Source organism: Gymnodraco acuticeps, unplaced genomic scaffold, assembly GCF_902827175.1.
Source record: "Gymnodraco acuticeps unplaced genomic scaffold, fGymAcu1.1, whole genome shotgun sequence".
In the NCBI taxonomy this organism is placed as follows: Eukaryota; Metazoa; Chordata; class Actinopteri; order Perciformes; family Bathydraconidae; genus Gymnodraco; species Gymnodraco acuticeps.
In genome coordinates, this window is record NW_022990661.1 from 1 (window position 1) to 21,362 (window position 21,362).

At 40.4% G+C, this 21,362-nt stretch overlaps 1 protein-coding gene across 1 annotated transcript; it reads right to left on the bottom strand.

Moving 5' to 3' along the window:
• Nucleotides 1-3,276: 3,276 nt before the first annotated feature.
• LOC117554945 (sterile alpha motif domain-containing protein 10-like) lies at nucleotides 3,277-14,351 on the bottom strand (the record flags this gene model as incomplete). Its single annotated transcript, XM_034229573.1, is given in 3 exon segments — nucleotides 3,277-3,445; nucleotides 11,771-11,952; nucleotides 13,991-14,351. Coding segments are annotated over 3 exon segments (364 nt in total), but the record flags the coding sequence as incomplete, so codon positions are not given.
• Nucleotides 14,352-21,362: the final 7,011 nt, after the last annotated feature.

The following is a 21,362-nucleotide window of genomic DNA, read 5'->3' on the forward strand; positions in this document are numbered from 1 at the left end:
TCTACTTCTTACATGTTGAACTCAAATACTTGTACTTTCTACTTCTTACATGTTGAACCCAAATACCTGTACTTTCTACTTCCACATGTTGAACTCAAATACCTGTACTTTCTACTCTTACATGTTGAACTCAAATACCTGAACTTTCTACTTCTTACATGTTGAACTCAAATACCTGTACTTTCTACTTCTTACATGTTGAACTCAAATACTTGTACTTTCTACTTCTTACATGTTGAACCCAAATACCTGTACTTTCTACTTCTCACATGTTGAACTCAAATACCTGTACTTTCTACTTCTTACATGTTGAACTCAAATACTTGTACTTTCTACTTCTTACATGTTGAACTCAATACCTGTACTTTCTACTTCTTACATGTTGAACTCAAATACTTGTACTTTCTACTTCTTACATGTTGAACTCAAATACCTGTACTTTCTACTTCTTACATGTTGAACTCAAATACTTGAACTTTCTACTTCTTACATGTTGAACCCAAATACCTGTACTTTCTACTTCTCACATGTTGAACACAAATACCTGTACTTTCTACTTCTCACATGTTGAACACAAATACCTGTACTTTCTACTTCTTACATGTTGAACCCAAATACCTGTACTTTCTACTTCTTACATGTTGAACTCAAATACTTGTACTTTCTACTTCTTACATGTTGAACCCAAATACCTGTACTTTCTACTTCTTACATGTTGAACCCAAATACCTGTACTTTCTACTTCTCACATGTTGAACACAAATATCTGTACTTTCTACTTCTTACATGTTGAACCCAAATACATGTACTTTCTACTTCTTACATGTTGAACCCAAATACCTGTACTTTCTACTTCTTACATGTTGAACCCAAATACCTGTACTTTCTACTTCTTACATGTTGAACCCAAATACCTGTACTTTCTACTTCTCACATGTTGAACACAAATATCTGTACTTTCTACTTCTTACATGTTGAACCCAAATACATGTACTTTCTACTTCTTACATGTTGAACCCAAATACCTGTACTTTCTACTTCTCACATGTTGAACCCAAATACCTGTACTTTCTACTTCTTACATGTTGAACCCAAATACCTGTACTTTCTACTTCTCACATGTTGAACACAAATATCTGTACTTTCTACTTCTTACATGTTGAACCCAAATACATGTACTTTCTACTTCTTACATGTTGAACCCCAAATACCTGTACTTTCTACTTCTTACATGTTGAACCCAAATACCTGTACTTTCTACTTCTTACATGTTGAACCCAAATACCTGTACTTTCTACTTCTTACATGTTGAACCCAAATACCTGTACTTTCTACTTCTTACATGTTGAACACAAATACCTGTACTTTCTACTTCTTACATGTTGAACCCAAATACCTGTACTTTCTACTTCTTACATGTTGAACTCAAATACCTGTACTTTCTACTTCTTACATGTTGAACACAAATACCTGTACTTTCTACTTCTTACATGTTGAACACAAATACCTGTACTTTCTACTTCTCACATGTTGAACTCAAATACCTGTACTTTCTACTTCTTACATGTTGAACTCAAATACTTGTACTTTCTACTTCTCACATGTTGAACTCAAATACCTGTACTTTCTACTTCTCACATGTTGAACCCAAATACCTGTACTTTCTACTTCTTACATGTTGAACCCAAATACCTGTACTTTCTACTTCTTACATGTTGAACTCAAATACTTGTACTTTCTACTTCTCTCATTCTTCAAACAGCTGGTTCCTTTAGTCTGAATGTGTGTTTGATGCGTGATCATTATTCTTTAGAGTCATTGCGTGCCTATTGATTTGAACACGATCCGTGTATCCATCATTTCCTGGTCTTCTCTAAAGAAGAGGGACCAATGGAAACGTTGTCATGTTGCCGTTGTTCAGCATGGGTGATAATGTGGAGGAAGCTACCTTACATTTTTATGCGGATGATACTGTGATGTATTGTGCAGGTACCTCAGTTAAGGAGGCTGTTGTTAAATTACAGACTGTTTTTAACACTGTTCAGACTCAGCTCTCAGAACTTAAGCTTCTTTTAAATGTGGATAAAACCAAGTTAATGCTCTTTTCAAAAGCTAAAAAGTCACCAGAGCCTGTTTTAGATATTGTAACCATGCAAGGAAAAAAACTTGAAGTGGTTACCTGTTACAAATACTTGGGTATCTGGCTTGATGACTGTCTTTCTTTTAAACTGCATGTAAATAACCTGCTTAAAAAACTGAGGGTTAGGCTAGGTTTTTTTTATAGAAACAAGTCCTGTTTCTCTCTTGAGGCCAGGAAAAGGCTAGTCACTGTGACCTTTTTACCTGTGCTGGACTATGGTGATCTATTTTATATGAATGCGCCGGCCAATTACCTCACCAAGATAGATGCCGCCTATCATAGTGCACTAAGGTTTGTGACAGACTGTAAGACTTTGACTCATCATTGTACCCTGTATACAAGGGCAGGGTTGCTTTCACTTACTGTACGGCGGCTAAATCACTGGTATCTTTTTATTTATAAAGCAATGTTAGGGAAACTTCCGTCTTACATCTGTCCCTGATCTCACAGCGTATTGTAAATGGCTACTGCCTGAGATCTAAAGCTGTGGTTGTATTACATGTGCCAACTGCTAGGACTGTATTAGGAAATACAGCTTTTAGATGCGCAGCGCCGCTAGCATGGAACAGTCTACAAAAGGAATGGAAGCTAAGCAGTTTGATTCCATTTCATGTTTTTAAAGCTAGGATAGACGCTATACAATCAGAAAATATTGGTGTCTGTAAATGCTACTAGTATACAAACTGTAGTATCATATAATGTCCTTTGTTTTCTGTCATGTTTGTATTAATGTTTGGAACTAATTGAAGCAGGTCACCATTGTAAAAGAGGTCTATGATCTCAATGGGTTTTATCTGTATAAATAAAGGTTTTGAATTGAATTGAATTGAAACATTCATTAGCTAACAATGACATTATTGTTCTATTGATATAAAGGGAGGTCAGGTACTCTTTAAAGCAGCTGGTAGCTATGGGTACTTGATCTCAATGAGATCCTGTTTAAATAAAGGTACAAAAAAAGATAAAAAGCACAATAACTAGAAACATTTAAAAACATATGGAAATATCAAAATGTAATGTTCAACTAGTATTAAAAGCCAGTGCAAAGAGGTGAGTTTTAGCACAGATTAAAAAAGTTCAATAGCCTGAGCAGTTGGGATTTGTCCCTCTCATGTATATTTTGAAAGAGTGATCACCTGTGATGGCGTGCTGAGAGAACGCCTCCACGTAGGTCAGGTAGTTGTGTGGACAGTGCTTCTTCAGCCATTTACACACATCCTGCTGCGACCACATCACCACGGGCCGGATCAGGCTGGGCTGCGTCGGGCTCGTGTGATAAATCCCATAGTTATCACTGGAGCGGTACTGCAGACAGAAAAACAAAGAACTATGAGAAGACAGGGCTGCGCAGAATGTCTCTTTTCTAACATTCAAAGCTTCTCCAATGAAGCTTTGAACGTCATGTTTTATGAGGCTATTTCACTAAATAAATATATATTTACTGCAATTGTTGTTTAATAAATGTAGTATATTCTGTTAGACTGCTGCTAGGAATATAAGGTGAAGCATTTGGTTAGATAAAATCATCAAAAAGATTATTACTAACATTAATAACTAAAAAAAAATCTATCTTTTTATAGTGAATGTTGAATTTTAAACTTAACAATGCTCTCACGATTGGATCAAACGAGTCTCAAACTGATTATTTGGAAAGTATATCAAGTTATTTGGACGTTAAAGATGGAGCTAGAGCCGCCACCTGCTCCATAGCTTCTCTCTGGACAACCTGTACATTTTACATTTATTTTTAATTTAATATTCCATTGCCTGCTCTCTTAATGTTAATAAAATCCGGTCTATTGTTTATTTTCTTTTTAATACTGCCTTAATTCTATTTTGTGAAGTTTAAATTATAGTATTGTTTATTTGTTCTACTTATTTGCAATGCCTTGTTTTGTTTTGTTGTTTTTTATGCAACATTTCTCAATTTGGGATCGATAAAGTACCTCTTATCTTATTTAGCTTACCTTAGCATACAGACTGGAGTGTGTGCGTGTGCGTGTGTGTGCGTGTGCGTGTGCGTGTGCGTGTGTGTGTGTGGGGGGGGGGTGGACTGGGACTAACATTTAGCCCTGTACTCTGGACCGTCCCACTTCGGTACCGCTAGTAAATTGTCAACGGGGGGGGGGGTGGGTGATAGTGACTTATCCGACCGGCCCATATCGTCCAACGGGCCCACTTCAGTACCGGCCCATCGGGATTCGCATTCATCCCGATGGCCAGTCCATCGTGTGTGTGTCTCTCTATGTGCATCTGTGTGTTTCTGTGTGTGTGTGTGTGCGTGTGTGTGTGCGCGTGTGTGCGTGCGTGTGTGCGTGTGTGTGTGTGTGCGCGTGTGTGTGTGTGTGTGTGTGTGTGTGTGTGTGTGTGTGTGTGTGTGTGTGTGTGTGTGTGTGTGTGTCTATATATATATAAAACCTCCTACACTTCTGAAGCTCACATTAAAAAGTCAAATTGTGCTTTTACAGGTCCTGCACAGCTTCACATCCTGAGCGTCTTTTGAGAATACAGATCTGGATCTCAGGATCTCTCTTTATCCTTAGAAGACGCTCAGGATGAGAAGCTGTGGAGGACCAATCAAAGTGAGCCTTTGATCAGTCAATCAGCGTTTAAACATTCAGCAGCCTCAGCGCTTCCCTCACTGGAGGTTTGCTCAGAAGCTGGAGAGTGCTAAGAAAAAAACTAAGAGGAAACTAAAAGCTGGCTTTCATGGTGGAGTGGAGGTCGGCCTCGTGTCACACTGAGGACTGTCAAGATATTCTACCGCTTTTAGAGTTTATTTGAGCCAAGAAATGCTCTTTAATAACAATTCCCATTATGTTTGTAAGTATTTACCTTCATCTGCTCATGTTTCAGTGTTGTACGGCAACATCTAATCATTACTTTAGTTATCAAGTCATTTTTTAGACTAATTAACTAACTAATAGTGTGGTCAATAACAAGTCAGAAAATAGTGGAAAATATCACAGTTTTAATGTGTTTTTGTCAGTTTAAAACACAAAGATATTCACTTGCATTTTATATAAAAACAGAGCACACAAAACAGCATTTTCTGACATTTAAAACTAATTACATTTTAGTACGATATACATTTTGTCTATTGACTAATCAGCGCTCTTCTACATTATTGTGCAAATCGTTTTAAGATGTTTAAGGGTACATTTCTGAGCATTCACTAGATCTGAAGAACAAACCATAGCCATTAAAATAACCTTTGATAACATTTCCTCGACAGTAAATATATCTTTATTTGCTTCAAAATGTCCTATTTGGATTTTCTTTTCAGTAAAACAATAAATACCTCCTATAAGTTTTTTAAAAGTGTCTACTGTGATGCAACACACCAACCAATGAAGGAAATGAGTAGAGTTATAAACGGATTACACAGGACGAAGTAGTTTTAGTTCACTGAAAACTGAACTAGTCTCAAATTGTTGATTTGATTTCTTAGTGTGTGTGTCTGCTTGTTTGGTGAGCACACAATGAGCTTCATTAGGTTCACCATCAACATTTCAATCAAATAGACTCTCCCCAAATTCATATATTCAATAAAACTCTGTCTCAGCAGTGAAGAGATAAGTTCCTCCAGGTCACTTCTATTATGCTAATTTCAAATCTCTGTTTGGAGAGCCTGGCTGCAGCTCGGCCTAAACAGAGAGATGATTACGCACTTCAGATTAGCACAAAGTAAACGGTCGTGCTGTTCGAGGGTAACTCTTTTTTCCCCCTCATGTAGAACTTGTTTCAAACTAAAAGCAGTAAATAATCAAGCAATGGTTGCGGGGTGGGATTCTTTTTAAAGGTGTTAGAAAGTAAAGTATTGAAGAAAAAGGCTTTAATACTATGTTAGGTGTTCGTATTGAACTGGTTTTGGTCTGAGGATGTATGATATTGAGGGATATGTATTTGTTGTGAGTGGAATCCAAGTTGCTTTATAGATAATTCAAAGTCTTAAAGAGGCAACAATCTTCAAAACGTGATGAACATAATTTCACATCTCGATCATATGCTAAATCCTATTGGAGTACATATATCTGGGAAGCCAATACATCGATAGTCTATGTGCAATAACTGCTTTGTTATACTCCTGGTTGAGGATGTATTTGACATTTAAAAGGGTGCAAGGGCATCAGGTTTTCTGCTAAAGTCAGAGTTACTACGAGCTCTATTGTGAATATGTAATTAAAGCAAGGCCCCGTCCACACGGAGACGGAACTGGTTGTATCCGCTAAAGTTCTTTATCGTATAGAGCAGTGGTTCCCAAACTTTTTGTGCCCAAGGCACACCAAAGGACAAGTAAAAATCTCAAGGCACACCTATTGTGCAAAATAGCCCTTATAACACCTGTTATCACTCATATCATGTAAAATATCTGTAAACGTGCATAATTATTTACTAATGCCAAATAAAATGTGACAAAGACAACTATATTACTCATGAAATATTTATTAACGAAATATTTCAGAAATTAATTTGAAACTTTATCAAATTAAATTAGGCTTCATCAAAGCAGCAACACACTCATTTAAACCAGACAGGTCACAACATTAAAAATGAGGCAAAGGAAACTCAGCAGAAATTCAGCACAGAGAACTGTCAATGCAAGGAAGCTGCATTGTCCATGGTCCTGAACTACAAATTATAAATGTAACATTTCAGCAATCAGCATTGAAACATGTGCTATTGTAAATATATTGCCGACTTACAAATTAGTGAGATACATGTGAACGTACGAACTGCGCATGCGTGAGTGGCAATAACTTTCCTTACCAGCAGGCGGCGGTAGTGTGTATTTGTCATTCAAAACAGGCAACAACCGGAAGACAGAGAAGAAGAACAGACTACGTGATATAAACAAACAACAAATAGCGTATGCGTTAGCTTCACCTTAGCATGTGTTCTTTGCAGGTGCTTGTTGAGGTTTGACCACGTGGTGTTTCCAGCAGTAGATAACAGCTTCTGGCCTGGACACAGTTTGCACCTCACCGTTACATTCCTGTCTATTCTTCGGACAAACTCAAAGTAATGGGCATACCTCCACCCCTCGAGAGTTATCGCTGACTCAGCCATGTTTATGCAGCACTGCACGTGGAGATGTGGACGCGCAAGTCGCGCAGATTACGTACATATAAACCTACAAAGTACTGATATAGTACATTAAAAAATAATTATTTTTGTGTAGTTGTATATTGCAATAATAACAACGTATGGTTGTCACAAAATCCCACGGCACACCCGGACTTGCCTCACGGCACACCAGTGTGCCGCGGCACACCGTTTGGGAACCACTGGTATAGACGGTTCGTCCACACGAGGCCGAAGCGGAGCCGCGGCTTCGGAGCCCGAAAACAATACACTTTGATAACGGCTCCCAAAGTGGGTAGGTATGGGGACGAAACGCTTGCGGCTCCGTGTGCACGCCCTTTACGATCATAGCCTCTCCCCACCTCTCCTGCTCACCCCCGCGTCATTGCTGCTGCGTTTCTCCAACAACAACAACGGCGGATCACAGGGTTGCGTTCCTGCTCCAGATGCTACTGACCATGATACAGATGTTAGAGCAACATCTACAGCTCCTCGACCGCAACCATCAGCAGCAAGTGGACATGGAGAATTACATGAACTACATGTTGCTTAATCCACTGCGGAGAATAAACAGAAGGGCAACCATGGCAACCATGCTCAGGGGGTCTTATTCGCTGCTTTTGGTGTATTTTGTGGCGGAAGTACAGCGCCACTTAGAGGCCCGGCATATGTACTACAGCGTCTCCAGCGGGTCGAGCGGTCTCGTGTGGACGGACACGTTTCTTGAGCCGATACCATGTGGACGGAAGACTGTTTTGATATCGACTTTGGTTCGCTTTCGTCTCCGTGTGGGGCCTTAAGTGGGCTCACAATAAAACAGCGAAAGGAAAGTATAGAGAGAGCAAAGTATCGTAGGACTAGGACAATGTGCAGGTGACAGAATAAACTTAAATCAAAGCCTTGAAAGGAAGATAATTTTGAAGAGGGATGTCAGAAACTCTTTGTATCGTTTTATATTTTCATACATGTGGCAGAGGAGCTGCTTCTGTCACAACACCCGGAGATAATGGGGATCAAAACACACAAACAAACAATCAAAGACACAATCAGAGCACAGAGCTTCCTGATTCCTGACTGACTCTGTTCTACCGTTAACTTGAAGGTATTTTGCTTTTATCTGAATACTTCCTGCTCTGCACTTTCCTCTGTTGACACGTATGTGCTGCCTAATTCCTGCCATGTATGCGTCAGTGTGTGAATATTAAACTTCTAGATTGGGTGTTTGTATGCATGCATGTATTTAATTACCACACAAAGCAGCGGCACGTCTCATACTGTTTTCAGACAGCAGTATTATCGCCCCTCGAGCTGCAAGTCAAGATGTTCCATATTAACCAAAAGGGATTCATTGTTTGACCACTAAATGTGAAAAATGTCAAATTCACAATATCCTAAAGCCAAAGGTAATTAGCGAAGAGCTTCTTCTGTACGACCGATAGTTTATTGTATAAAATAAGAGGAATAAAACGTGCAGATCCTTTTTATTTAGACGCTGGCAGTGAAGAGTGTTTGGTGTTGCGGCTGGAAACCGGACAAATGATCATTATTTTCCTGCAACAATGACTGAATGTTCTGCTGAGGGAGAATATAATGAGTGTCTGCTGTTTCTGATCTCACACCAACATGCACAGCTGGAGTATAAACATAAAACCTGGAGGTTCATCGTCTGACTTCATACAGTCCCTGTTGTTATACATCGATGGCTCCAACACGTTGTGATGGGACGTCTTTCAGTGGTCAAATCTAATCAAGGTGTGATTATTTAACGAGGACCTTTACCTTCATCTTTACCAAATATTGCACAAGTCCATATTGTGATTTCAATAAAACGCTGATAGCTTGTGCAGCGCGACATGCTGGGACTGTTTTTAGAAGAAAAGTAGTAAAACTGGCTTTAATAACATTTTAAATTGAATGTATTTAACTGAATTAGGAAATAGTTTGCCTCCTAAAATATATGATAAAGATGTATTTGTTGTTATTGAAACATGCAGAGAAGAGTAACACACAAACACACACACACACACACACACACACACACACACACACACACACACACACACACACACACACCACACACACACACACACACACACACACACACACACACACACACACACACACACACACACACACACACACACACCACACACACACACACACACACACACACACACACACACACACACCACACACACACACACACCACACACACACACACACACACACACACACACACACCACACACACACACACCACACACACACACACACACACACACACACACACACACACACACACACACACACACACACACACACACACCACGTTCTGTGCAGCGGAGAGGATTGAGGCAAACAAACAGCGCATTGTGTTCCTTGTTATCATCGCAGCCCAGCTCTGTCTGCAGCTCATTACTGCTTTAAAGAGCCTTTCACTGGGGGGGGGGGGGGGGCAGGGGGGGCAGGCCCAAGACAGTTTACAGAAAAGTGGATGCTCTTATCAGACGAAGAAGGCTGCTATCAAATCAACTCTGATTCTCATATAAATGTTTAGCATACAGTTGTTACCGTATACAGAGTGTGTATCAGAGTGTGTATCAGAGTGTGTATCAGAGTGTGTATCAGAGTGTGTATCAGAGTGTGTATCAGAGTGTGTATCAGAGTGTGTGTCAGAGTGTGTGTCAGAGTGTGTATCAGAGTGTGTATCAGAGTGTGTATCAGAGTGTGTATCAGAGTGTGTACCATTAAAGTGGATTATGGTCCTGCTCCGTGTTGCAGGGCCGCTCTATTTAAAGCTAAAAGCCTGTTAGAGCCCCCACCCCCCCCCCCCCCCCCCCCCCCCCCCGCAGGGCAGAGCGACTTCCTTTCTCTGCTAACAAAGCGTTCATCTGTAACAATGTGGGGAGCCCGGACCCATTGACTTCACTATGAGATTCTGCTTTCAGACATTTCTGTACGGAAATGTGAGCGAGAGGTCAGTGAACACCAGCGAGAGATGGTAAGCAGTAGATTTGTTGTGTGTCTACAAGACGAAGGGATGCAGCGGGACGGATCATGAAAAGGAAGGTTGGAAACACATGTTTGGGCTATAATGATCTCTTTTCTGCAACCACTATGGATCACAATCATTATTTTCAATTCAATATAAGAACTGTTTTGCTTGAATTTGAGTCCAAATCGAACTATTTCGATAATCAGATTGGGGAACTTTTAAAGAACATTCCAGCTTCTTAACGTGAATATGTTCTGGTTTCTTCATTCCTTTAATATCTCTGATTTGTTGACATAACAACAACCAGATAATCGACATGTTTCGCCATTTGTTTTTTCATTTTACAGACCAAATGATGAATGGATTCATATAAAGTAGTCCTTGATGAAAATAATCGTTAGCTGCCGACGTAATGGCCATTAGCTTTTGTTGAGTTCTATCACGCCTGATGTAGCAGGAACAAAGATGGAGAATTAACCCATGAGAGCAGGAAGCAGGTCGATGCGCTCAGTGCTAGAGCTGCAAACATCAATCCATATGTTTTCAACTATTAAATTAAACGCCGAACTTTTCAAACAACAAAAAAAGCTCATCCTGTGATTCTTAAACGTTTCAATCTTCTGGTTTCTTTACTCCTCTCCCCTCTGATTCAATATCTTGAAGGTGCGGACAAAACACGACGTTTAAGATCTGAATGTGTTGAGATGAATCGACGATGGAAATAATAGTTTTGCGGACCAGATGGCCTTCACCTTTTGTTGAGTAGCATCAAGTTTAATTTAGCAGGAATAGTATTTTTGTAGGCCGACCCTGAAGGAAGCTGCTGGTTCCCTCGACAGAAAGCAACGGGATTTCTCCAGAGGATTTTGGAATATTGTAAAAAATAAGGTCTGTGGAAAATGAACCTGTTTGATAAATGCACGTTCTGTTCAGCCGGATAATCTCCACATGTCTACCCTACTTTCATAATGTTCTAATCATAAATCTAATGTCCAGAAGCTAAATGCTAACGTTATGCTACAAAGGAACTACAGGCGAGTCCAGCAGCACGACTTCAACGTCACGCCAACTTCAGATCCATATTCAAACACACAGATTCTAGATGGAACGAGTTGAAGCGTTTGTTTGAACAGTTTGCAGGAGGCAGGGACTTGCTTTCAAGCAGAACAGAAACTAACTTAGAGGAGAGTTTACGTGTTCGGCGTAATGACGTACAACGTCCTCCACGACTTCTGTAGTCCTATTCAGCCACTTGGTAACAACCATCGTTTTTCAGACACGTCAACTCTTCAGAAATCACAGTGGGGTCACTGCTGATGGATTTAATGTCGTAGAACAAAACGTGATCCGTCTCTTCAATGTGTCTCAACCACAGACCTTAGTTCCAGATATTTTCCAAAAGCTAGTTCAAACATCTCATTGGCTCTGAGACGAGGGAACAGGAAGTGGTGAAATGCTGACTCACTTCCGGGTTTTAGGACTCATTCCTGCACCCCTTTATCTCCTGAGCGTGGAGAGTGAACAGCAGTAGGTGTCTCCTGCTCTCAGTACCTGCAGGGCCCCGGTGCCCGGCTGCTGCAGAAGCTTCACCGCTCGACCTCCTGCTGACTTCTGCCCGCGGCCATCGTGCCAGGTTAGATTCCCGCCTGTGCGTCGACTCAGCTGGTGCTTGAAGTCCTCGGGCAGAGCTCTGTACTCCACAGCCGGCCTGACGAAACTGAAACTGGCCGCCGCTGGAGAGATGAAAGCAAGAGGCATAATGATTAGACAGCTGGGTATACATGTTACTTCCTGCTCTGCATTTTCCTTTCACTTTACTTGTGTTGTGAGCACACTTCACTCTCTGCTCTGTTGACACGTATGTGCTGCCTTATTCCTGCCATTTATGGGTCAGTGTGTAGATGTTAAACTTCTGAATTGGGTCTTTGTATGCATGCATTTAATTAGTTTTGTCGCCGCCAAAAATGCCATTTCTCCTCGAGCTGCAAGTCATGATTTTCCATATTAACCAAACTGCCTATTTGGTTGACAAAGGGATTCATAGTTTGAACACTAAATATGAAACATGTCAAGATCACAATATCCTAAAGCCAAAGGCAGCTTATTCTGTACAACCAATATTTTTATTTTATCAAATTAGAGGAATACAAATTGCAGACGCCGGCAGTGAAGAGTGTTTGGTATTCTGGCTGGAAAACTGACAAATTATAATTATCTTCCTGCAACAATACATGCTACAACAATGAGCATGAGACACAGTCGCTCAGCTACGTGAGTTGAAAAGCAAAAAGCCTGTTATTCAGGGGTGATGTCACTGTGGAACCTGCTCGTACCTGTTTCACTGAGCAGCTGTGAGGTAAGCTTCACAGACACCTGAGCCTGGAGCACCTGGGTCTTTCAGGAAGTCAGTGTCTGTTTGTGCAGAGTCTGTGTGTGAAATGTCAGGTCCTGTGAGAGGAGAAACGTTCTCTTCATAACGAGGAGGCATGCAGGCAGACATCTAAACTCCTACACAACGGGGGGGGGGTCCAACAGCCAGTAATTAAAGAAAGTGTGGATCTACAGTAAACAAACTGTTACTGGCAGAAAGCCAGGTCATTACTGATTCATGCGCCAGATTGGGAGAATGTTCTCACCGTGTTTGAAGCCATGTGTGCAGCTGTGTTTGTGTGTTAGCGAGGCTCGCTAGATATCTTGAACTGAGAAGAGGAGGATTTGAAAAGAGGACAACACGAGAGCAGGGTTGCAGGAGATGAAAGAGTGTCTTTTAGTTTTCTGTCACTCCACATCTGAGCATGTCGACCCGCTGAGAGCCGAGCTGAGTCCTGCAATCATCGAGGCAAGCCAGTGGCATTATGACTCTGATTGCCATCTTTGGTTTCTTTGAGCTGAAACTCCAAGGCTCTGTGTGTATACGCTCCTCCAGAGCCATCCCCCCCAGGATGCAGCTGTGTCCACAAACGTGCCCTTTTCCCGGATTAAACACATTTAATTAACACCACTTGTCAGGCCCAGCTTTCTCCTTCCATGGGAGGAAAGTAGTCCTCATTAGCTTGCACGCATATAAATTGCAAGCACCGAAAATAAAACTCTTCCATGCACAAAGATGTTGTGAATAATCTCCCGCAGGCAACATGTTTCACTTGGTATTTTGGTTGAATCTGCTCTGTGGATCACTTCACATTTCACTCAGGCTTTTACCCAAAGTGACCTAACATAAGTGCAATCAACCATGAGGGTCCACATTTAGAATCCTGCAAGTGCATTAGCTTCAAATAAGCCGTCAATTTTAAGTGCATTCAACAGGGGGCAAAGCAGATCCTGCACGAGCTTTCCTTTTTACTAAGAGTAAAGCATTCCTGATCAAATAAAACATGCATATCTATATAATTCGACACATGTAGAAACTGAAATGCTAAACTGACCACAGTGGGCATTAGACTGGGTCGCTGTCCTTTCAGCACCAAGTCACTGACCACCAGCAGACCCCCCTTTATCTACATCTGCACACTGTCTCTATACAGCTGCGTTTAAGCAGATGTATCATAGTTCCTATTCCCTAAAGTAGTTTTATTGTCATGTTTAAACCTCACACTGTGCCCTCTCTCCTGTCACAGCAGGCTTTTTATCAACAGACCACTAACCCACTTGGCAAACCGGTCTCACGAGGATTGAGTTAAACCAACAAGATCGACGTTGAACTTTCTCCCTTTTTTTTAAAGGAGAATTTAGACTCATTGATTCTAATTGAATAAACAGAGAGTGGCTTACCGTCCACAGCCATGATGGTGTTTCCGTGTCGGGTTCAGTGAGAGTCTCCCATGTCTCCGCTGACTCCCGGGCCGCGGCTCCTGCTGCCCGCCTCTCCGCGCTCTATTTACCGGGAAAAGTTTGAGAGGCTCGGCAGGAGGAGTGACGCTACCCGGACAGCCGGTAAAATGCGATAAAAAGCAGCTCCGGTGTGTTTCTCGTAGTTTCTGTTTGACAGGAATGTTCCCGAGCAGCTGAACGACTGGTTCAGCTGGCTCCCGGCGTGCACGCGCGCTCGTTCACGTGTGTGTTTTTATATGTGTGTCGTGAGAATGGGACGTGCGGCTTCTTCTCAGAGCAGCCCGGGCTCAGAGTGCTGCTCCGGGCCTGTAATTACAGCGGAGCGAAAGAAAAGGCTTCTCATCACTGCACCGTCAAGAAAGAGGGCTCTGTGTGTGTGTGTGTGTGTGTGTGTGTGTGTGTGTGTGTGTGTGTGTGTGTGTGTGTGTGTGTGTGTGTGTGTGTGTGTGTGTGTGTGTGTGTGTGTGTGTGTGTCTTCTCCCAGCTGCACACTTTTATTTACAGACTTATTTTATCACCTTTCACTTTTAATGAACATGTGTTGCCTGTTTACTGCCTCTTGAACCACATGTAGTTGAACAGTTACCACATTTCATTATTTTAAGTAGCTTACTGGTAGATCAGCTATTTATATTGAGTCGAGCAGTAAGATTACTTTTTTTGCAGCAGTTTGTGTTCATACTGAAACTACAAAACTATTTGGGTCTTAACATTTCTTTTACCGTGCTTCTCTTCTGTGATTGAACCACTGTGATTCTGATGATAAGAAGACATGACCATCACCAGCTGCACACCAAACTCCAGGCTGTTTTCGTTCAGAGACCCCTAGTGGAAGAAAACGACATATTGTGTGTCTAAAGGAGAAATATTAATCCAGCCTGAATTTCCACTAACAGAAATGCATATTGGACATAAGTTTAATTATGATTCATCATTTCTAAATCCAAGCGCTATCAGCAATCAGAGTCTAAGTGGGGAAGCACGAGTAAGACATGTATAACAAGACTGCTGTGGATCTAACTCTATAGCTTCAGGTTGTCTGGACTAAAAACATGTCATGGTAAAACGTGAATGCATTGTAACCTCGTGTTATCAAACTGGAACGAGTGGAGGAGAAACTAAAGAGGCTGAAACATGAGGTCCTCCTGAGACGGATTCTGACAGGTGGGTGTATGTGCTTTATTAATTTATTGGTCTGGAATTGCTACAATATTTGGGTCTGCAAAAACTATGCATGATACCAGGGACGGCCCTAGACTTATGGGGGCCCTAAGCGAGCTTTGCCCCCCCCCCCCCCTGCGCGTTCTCACTACACACAACACAGAACCAACTTGTGTCTTATGATGATAGCATGAGCACACATATTGTATAAATAACCATGTAAACACCGTGGACCTAACCTCCTCTAGGGGGGTCCTCGAAGATTTTTTTTTTAAATATTGCAGTTAAAAGCATCAATCTGGTGCACTTTGAGAGCAACATGAATAGATCTATGGATACATCTCTCAACACCCAGATGAAACAGAACTGTAAACAGATTTTTCTTTATGGATATTTTACAAATCACTTAAACTTTATTCTTGTTTTGTCATATAGTATTTCATAACTGATTTTCATGTATTCTCTCTGGCTGTCCATCTCATAATGTTCACATAGAAACTAGCTGTCAATAGGAATATAATTCAGAAGAATTATAATTTCTTGCAAATATCTGTCACAAAAATAGATAATTCACTTTAGTCTAAGTTATCTCAGTGGGTCTCAAACGTTTTGATCACAATTTATGTAAACACATATTTCCAAGGCACTCCTTTATAATTATTGGGATAAAACAGGTTTGAAATCATTCCAATGTATACTATAGGACAGTAAATCAGACATATCGTTTTAAACTGGCGAGAAAAAAATATACATAAATAAAATAGTAAAATAAGATATGAATGAACAACAAAAATAAAATACGTTACATGTATTTGTTATTGGCTATGGTAGGTTATTGGTTATGTTCACATACTTATTTAATTATTAAAATTAGGGCCGGGACTCGATTAAAAAAATTAATCTAATTAATTAGAGGCTTTGTAATTAATTAATCGAAATTAATCGCATTTTTAATCACATATACATATTTGACCTAAGAACAGTGAGAAGCAATTTTTTTCCACATGGATTTTAGTATACCATTAGGCGCATTCACACCGCAGTACTTTTCCCACAAAGGTTCATGAGAATTTAGTTCATGAGAACTCTTTGAACCTGGGGGTGGATTAGGCAAATGAAGTCGCTGACGTCACTTCTTCTTCTTCTGCTTTGGGTTTACTGGCAGGCCGCAAACCACTTCACGGCGTATACTGCCGCCCAAAGTCCCCGGAGTTGGGGACTGGCTTCAGTAGAAGCTGCTGGGAGTCCCAGCAGCCTTCCGAGTAAATCGCCAGAACGCCGACACCTCCTCATCTCCACTGCTCCCATGTTTTATTTTGTGTTGCCATAAGTTAGTCTCTCTGCGTTTCTGCGCTGGGCTAATGCTAATGCTAATGCGAGGATAATAAAATGGCGGCTTCACAAAACTTTTTGGGAGTTTTACGGGGCGTGGTTTGCAATCCGCCCAGCCAATCAGAAATATAGCTCTTTTCTCACAAGAGAGCCGTACGAAAGTCCCTGCTCTCTAGCAGCTCTCTGCTCTCTAGCAGGGACTTTGGTGGGGGTAAAAAGGTTCTCATGAACTAATTTTAGTACCTGCTCTTTTTGGTGTGAACGCGATAAAAGAGGCTAACGTCCACGCTAGCTTCCACGCTAGCTGCTATATGTTTTTGCATTGAGGTGATACTTGAGGCTTGATGTGCTGCGGTGATATGCGAATTTCTTTTTGCATAATTTGCACACAACCGTGCTCTTATCGATGCTTCCATCCGTCCGTTTTTTAAAACAACATTTCCCACTGTTGTTCACTGTGGTTTGTTGTTGTCTGAAGTCATGAACGTTAGTGAAAACTCATCCAGTGAGAAACGTTCCGCGGTGCAAAAATAAGTGCGATTAAAATGCGTTAATTTTTTTAACGCGTTAATTTTTGTGTAATTAATTAATCTTAATTAACGCGTTAAAGTCCCGGCCCTAATTAAAATGTAAACCGATCTTTTTCGTATTTAGAGTTGTACCCCCTCGATCTAGTCTCTAGTAATTCTGCTTAAAGTGCACCAGATTGAAGCATATTACTTTCAAATGTTCAAACATTTCTTCCAGGTATGCCTGAGAAGGCAGATATGCTTGTTTTTCTCAACAAGAACTGTTCTATAAAAGTTGGACTGTTGCACTGTTGTAGCTTAAGTGGTTCTCAGGTTACAGTTACATAGCAGTGAATATAAACAGACTGATTAATGTGAATATTACTGTAAACTAACCTGTGTAAAAGTTTCTCGAATAAATGTAATTTTTTTGGTGGAAGAAGCATGTATAATGTTTTTACCCTGCCCCTCAAAGAATCGGAATCAAAAAGTAGAATCGGAATCGGAATCGTGGAAATTCAAACGATACCCAACCCTACACATAACATCCATATATTTCAGTGCTAGGTTGATGCTTAGCTAAGCTAACTATGAAACACTTTAACTGACAGGACTCCGGATCAACTGTGTAGGGGAGAGTGGGGTAAATTGAGCCATTTTTTAGTTATGCTGTCCTCTAAGCAAGGAGAAATGACACATAGTAAACATGAAAACACACACCTATAATTCAGGATGTCTCCTATCAATGGCAATGATAATAATTAATATTTGATCAAGGACAGTGAAAATATTACTTCTTAAAAAAAAAAAGTCTTGTGGCTCAACTTGCCCCAGTGTAGGGGGTAAGTTGATCCAGGTCAGGGGGTAAATTGAACCACTGTTCAAACCTGGGCATACCTGTTCAAACCTGGGCATACCTACAACAAATCTTAAAGGTAACTATAATCAATAAATAACAAACCAAATACAAGCTTAGTTTTTCAAATATTTTAATATACATTGATTGAATTGATTGATTTTTTTTTAACATGTTAAAAGGAAAAGTAATCATACAAATGGTGATACAATTTCATACATCTTACCAATCAAACACAGGGTAAATTCAACTTTAATATAGCCTACAATGAGCTCTTATTATTAACTTGGCCTACTTTCATTAATTTCTCCATTGAAAAACTGGCTCAACTTACCCCATAGCCACCATTTTAGAAAAAATAGCCTAGCATTAAAATTCAGAGTCATCTTTAGCTTAATGATTCACATGGTTTAATACGCTGCCAACACATCAACATATACAATATATGTGTTTAAACCTGGATACTTTTTTTTTGACATGACAGCCGATATAGCTGACATCTAGAAAATGTTCTTTGACAAGCAAAAAACGTTTTTTTGTAAAAATGTTTACTTACTAGAACACAATGAGGATCTCTCTTTCACAGGCAATGAGAAATGGGTGGAGCTTGCATCATTTCTGGTCACTTGATTACAACTACAAGGCGTTGCCTGGTTACAGAGGTGGTTCAACTTACCCCCTTCTCCCCTACTGTAAGGTAGCTTCTAGCTTCATGTTGCACAGTAAGTCAACATTTCCCAGAGAGCTTTCTTTGAAATCACCAGGTAACGCTAAAAAACATAACATTTAGATTGTATGACAAAGTGTTTATTTAATATATCTGGCTAGCTATAGCTACTTGCTAACGGTTTAGCTTACCCCCGCGATTCAAAGTAACGTCAACGTAGCTGTAATTTATGCTTTGCTTACATGTTGACATCACTTTTAAGTTTACTGACATTTACATATCTTGTTCACCTGGCTCAGGTGGTGGCTCTGGGGTTGTTGTGTGAGCCACCACTTGAGAATTGCCGTCTTTTTTATAAAAAAAATGTCTAATGTCCATCTTCAGAAACTCCGCGTCCGCGGCTGAAAGTTTAAAGTTTAAACACTGTCACAGAGGAGAGGTACGTATACCTGTCAGCCAATAAAACAAGTTTATTTCAATGCAACTCTCTGATTGGTCTGGTGGTGTCCTGCCTCTGTTGCATTAACTGAACACGGGAAATTACAATCCTGCCGTCCTCTCTGTCATGATGAGGTTCAGGTAAAGCACGGTTAATGACTTTGAGAGTAGGCAATCTAGGCATATTAACACAATGAATTAAACATACTTATCACGGCGACGGTGTACTGAGATTTATTTTATTGTTTTGCTAGGGGCCCCTTAGTGACTGCGGGGCCCTAAGCCACCGCTTATGTTGCTTAATGGGTCGGGCCGGCTCTGCATGATACAGGTGACAGGTAGTTTGGAGTAATTGTGTGAAAGTGTGTTTCCAGCTGCAGTCCTTTGAGATGTTTTGAAACCAAAGAAGTGGCGGTTAGGTACAGACAGAAGACAGCGTCATAAAGACAGCATGAAGAGCAACAGGAAGAGTCTGTAGGGTCCAATATTCCCAGTCTCACCCCTGCTCACAACATCAAGAGTTTGCGTCAGTGTGGATTCCTCGGATAACCCGATTTAAAATTCTTTCTTTGGGTTGATAAGAATCAGAAGATGCCAGGAGAGGATGCCAGGCCCTGCTGTTTTTGGAGATGCGTCGTGTGATTGATGTTTATTTTAAATGACTCAGATATTCTGCTGCATCCTCCCTGAATGAATGCCTCCAACTTCCCGCTCACCACTGGTGATTACTGCTGCACTCATTTCTAGAAACAGCGGTCACAGAAACCATCGCAGTGTCTCAGTCACACCACACAGTGACTGGGTTAACTGGCGGCTGTGGTTGTGATGAGTCCTCTCTGCAGCTCTGAGCTCCTGTTAAACTTTAAGCATGTACACATTTGGCCTGGTGAGAGCTCCCAAAGATGAAAGGGAGCGTTACAATTAATAGTTTCCACAGGAGGGAACATCAAAGAGCCTCACGTATTAATACAAGAAAGGCTTCTCTGAGCCTTTTGTTGTCACGGTTCACAAAGGAACGAATCCTCAGCCGTTGTTTTTATGGTCATTCTATAAATCCAGAAAATCCTGCAGTGTTGTAGTTTCAGTCCAATCAGGGAACATACTGTGCTGTAACACTACGGCCACAAGACAGAGGCAATAGTCTTTTATGAAGCAATAAATTATAACTATTTTTAGTAGTAAAAGTATTTGGAAGACTAAACTGTTAAATGTCGAAGCCAGGAGTGAACACCAGAGGGCAGCGTCAGTCTGTGAGACATGTGACTGTATTCTGGTACTGAGCTATAATTAAACAGTGTTCAATTGTTACATTAGAAGAGCTTTAAAAACGTCAAATAATGAAAACACGACATGTTATAAGATGTGCTGTTTTGTATTGTATGCATGTTTTTCAAATATACAGACCATAATAACAAATGCATGAGCATCTACGCTTTGCTAGTATAATTTATTCAAAGGGTAATTAAAATGACCCATGGCTACGGTTTGTCATTATTACGAACATCTCTGCTGTTCTATGCAATCCTTTTTGAAATACAATGTATCACTTTTATTTTAGTTTGACACGCTTTCATTGAGGTCCCAGGTTTTGACCCCGCTGGAGAGGCCTGAAGTTAACATATATATTAAACTGAAGTAAACAATGAGTACTATTACTTATGTACATTTTGATACTCCTCAAAGTAAGATTTTGAATGCAGGAATGTTATTGTTTCAGACACTGTGATATTTCTACTTTTGCTTGTGTAAAAGGTCTGAATACTTCCTTTAAATCACAAATAAACACAAATAAACAAATGGAACAATGCACTCCTACTGACTGTCCTACAGTTAGACATCTGTCCAACTTCCAGCTTCCTTCAGATTGCAGAGGCATCCATGGGGCTGCATTGACACCCCTTACATCCAGTGGCGCCTCCAGAGATTGTTCATAGGGGTGGCCAAATGGGGCCACTGAAAATCTTGGGGTGGCCCACTAAAACCAAGAATTTAATTGTTGTAGACTAGATGAAAACAATGGCAGAGAGAATCACCGACTGATATACTTTGGTTTCTTATTTTACATTTTCTGATACTATTCATCTGAAGTGAATATAATACGGATAGTTAACATTTGACTTCAAACAACATTTAAAAGAACCTTGTTTTGTGTTATGTATACATCTGTTGGTGATTTATTGTTTTGTTTTTTATATATGCTAGTTGTTCTTTCCTTTTAAAAAGACAAATACAGCTTAATTTAAATAAGTTCCTTTATTGTAAGGCACAAAATGTTCAGCATTCTCAACACATACAATACACAACAGCAACACAACATGTTCTTCAGTTATATTATGTCTCTAGGTTATA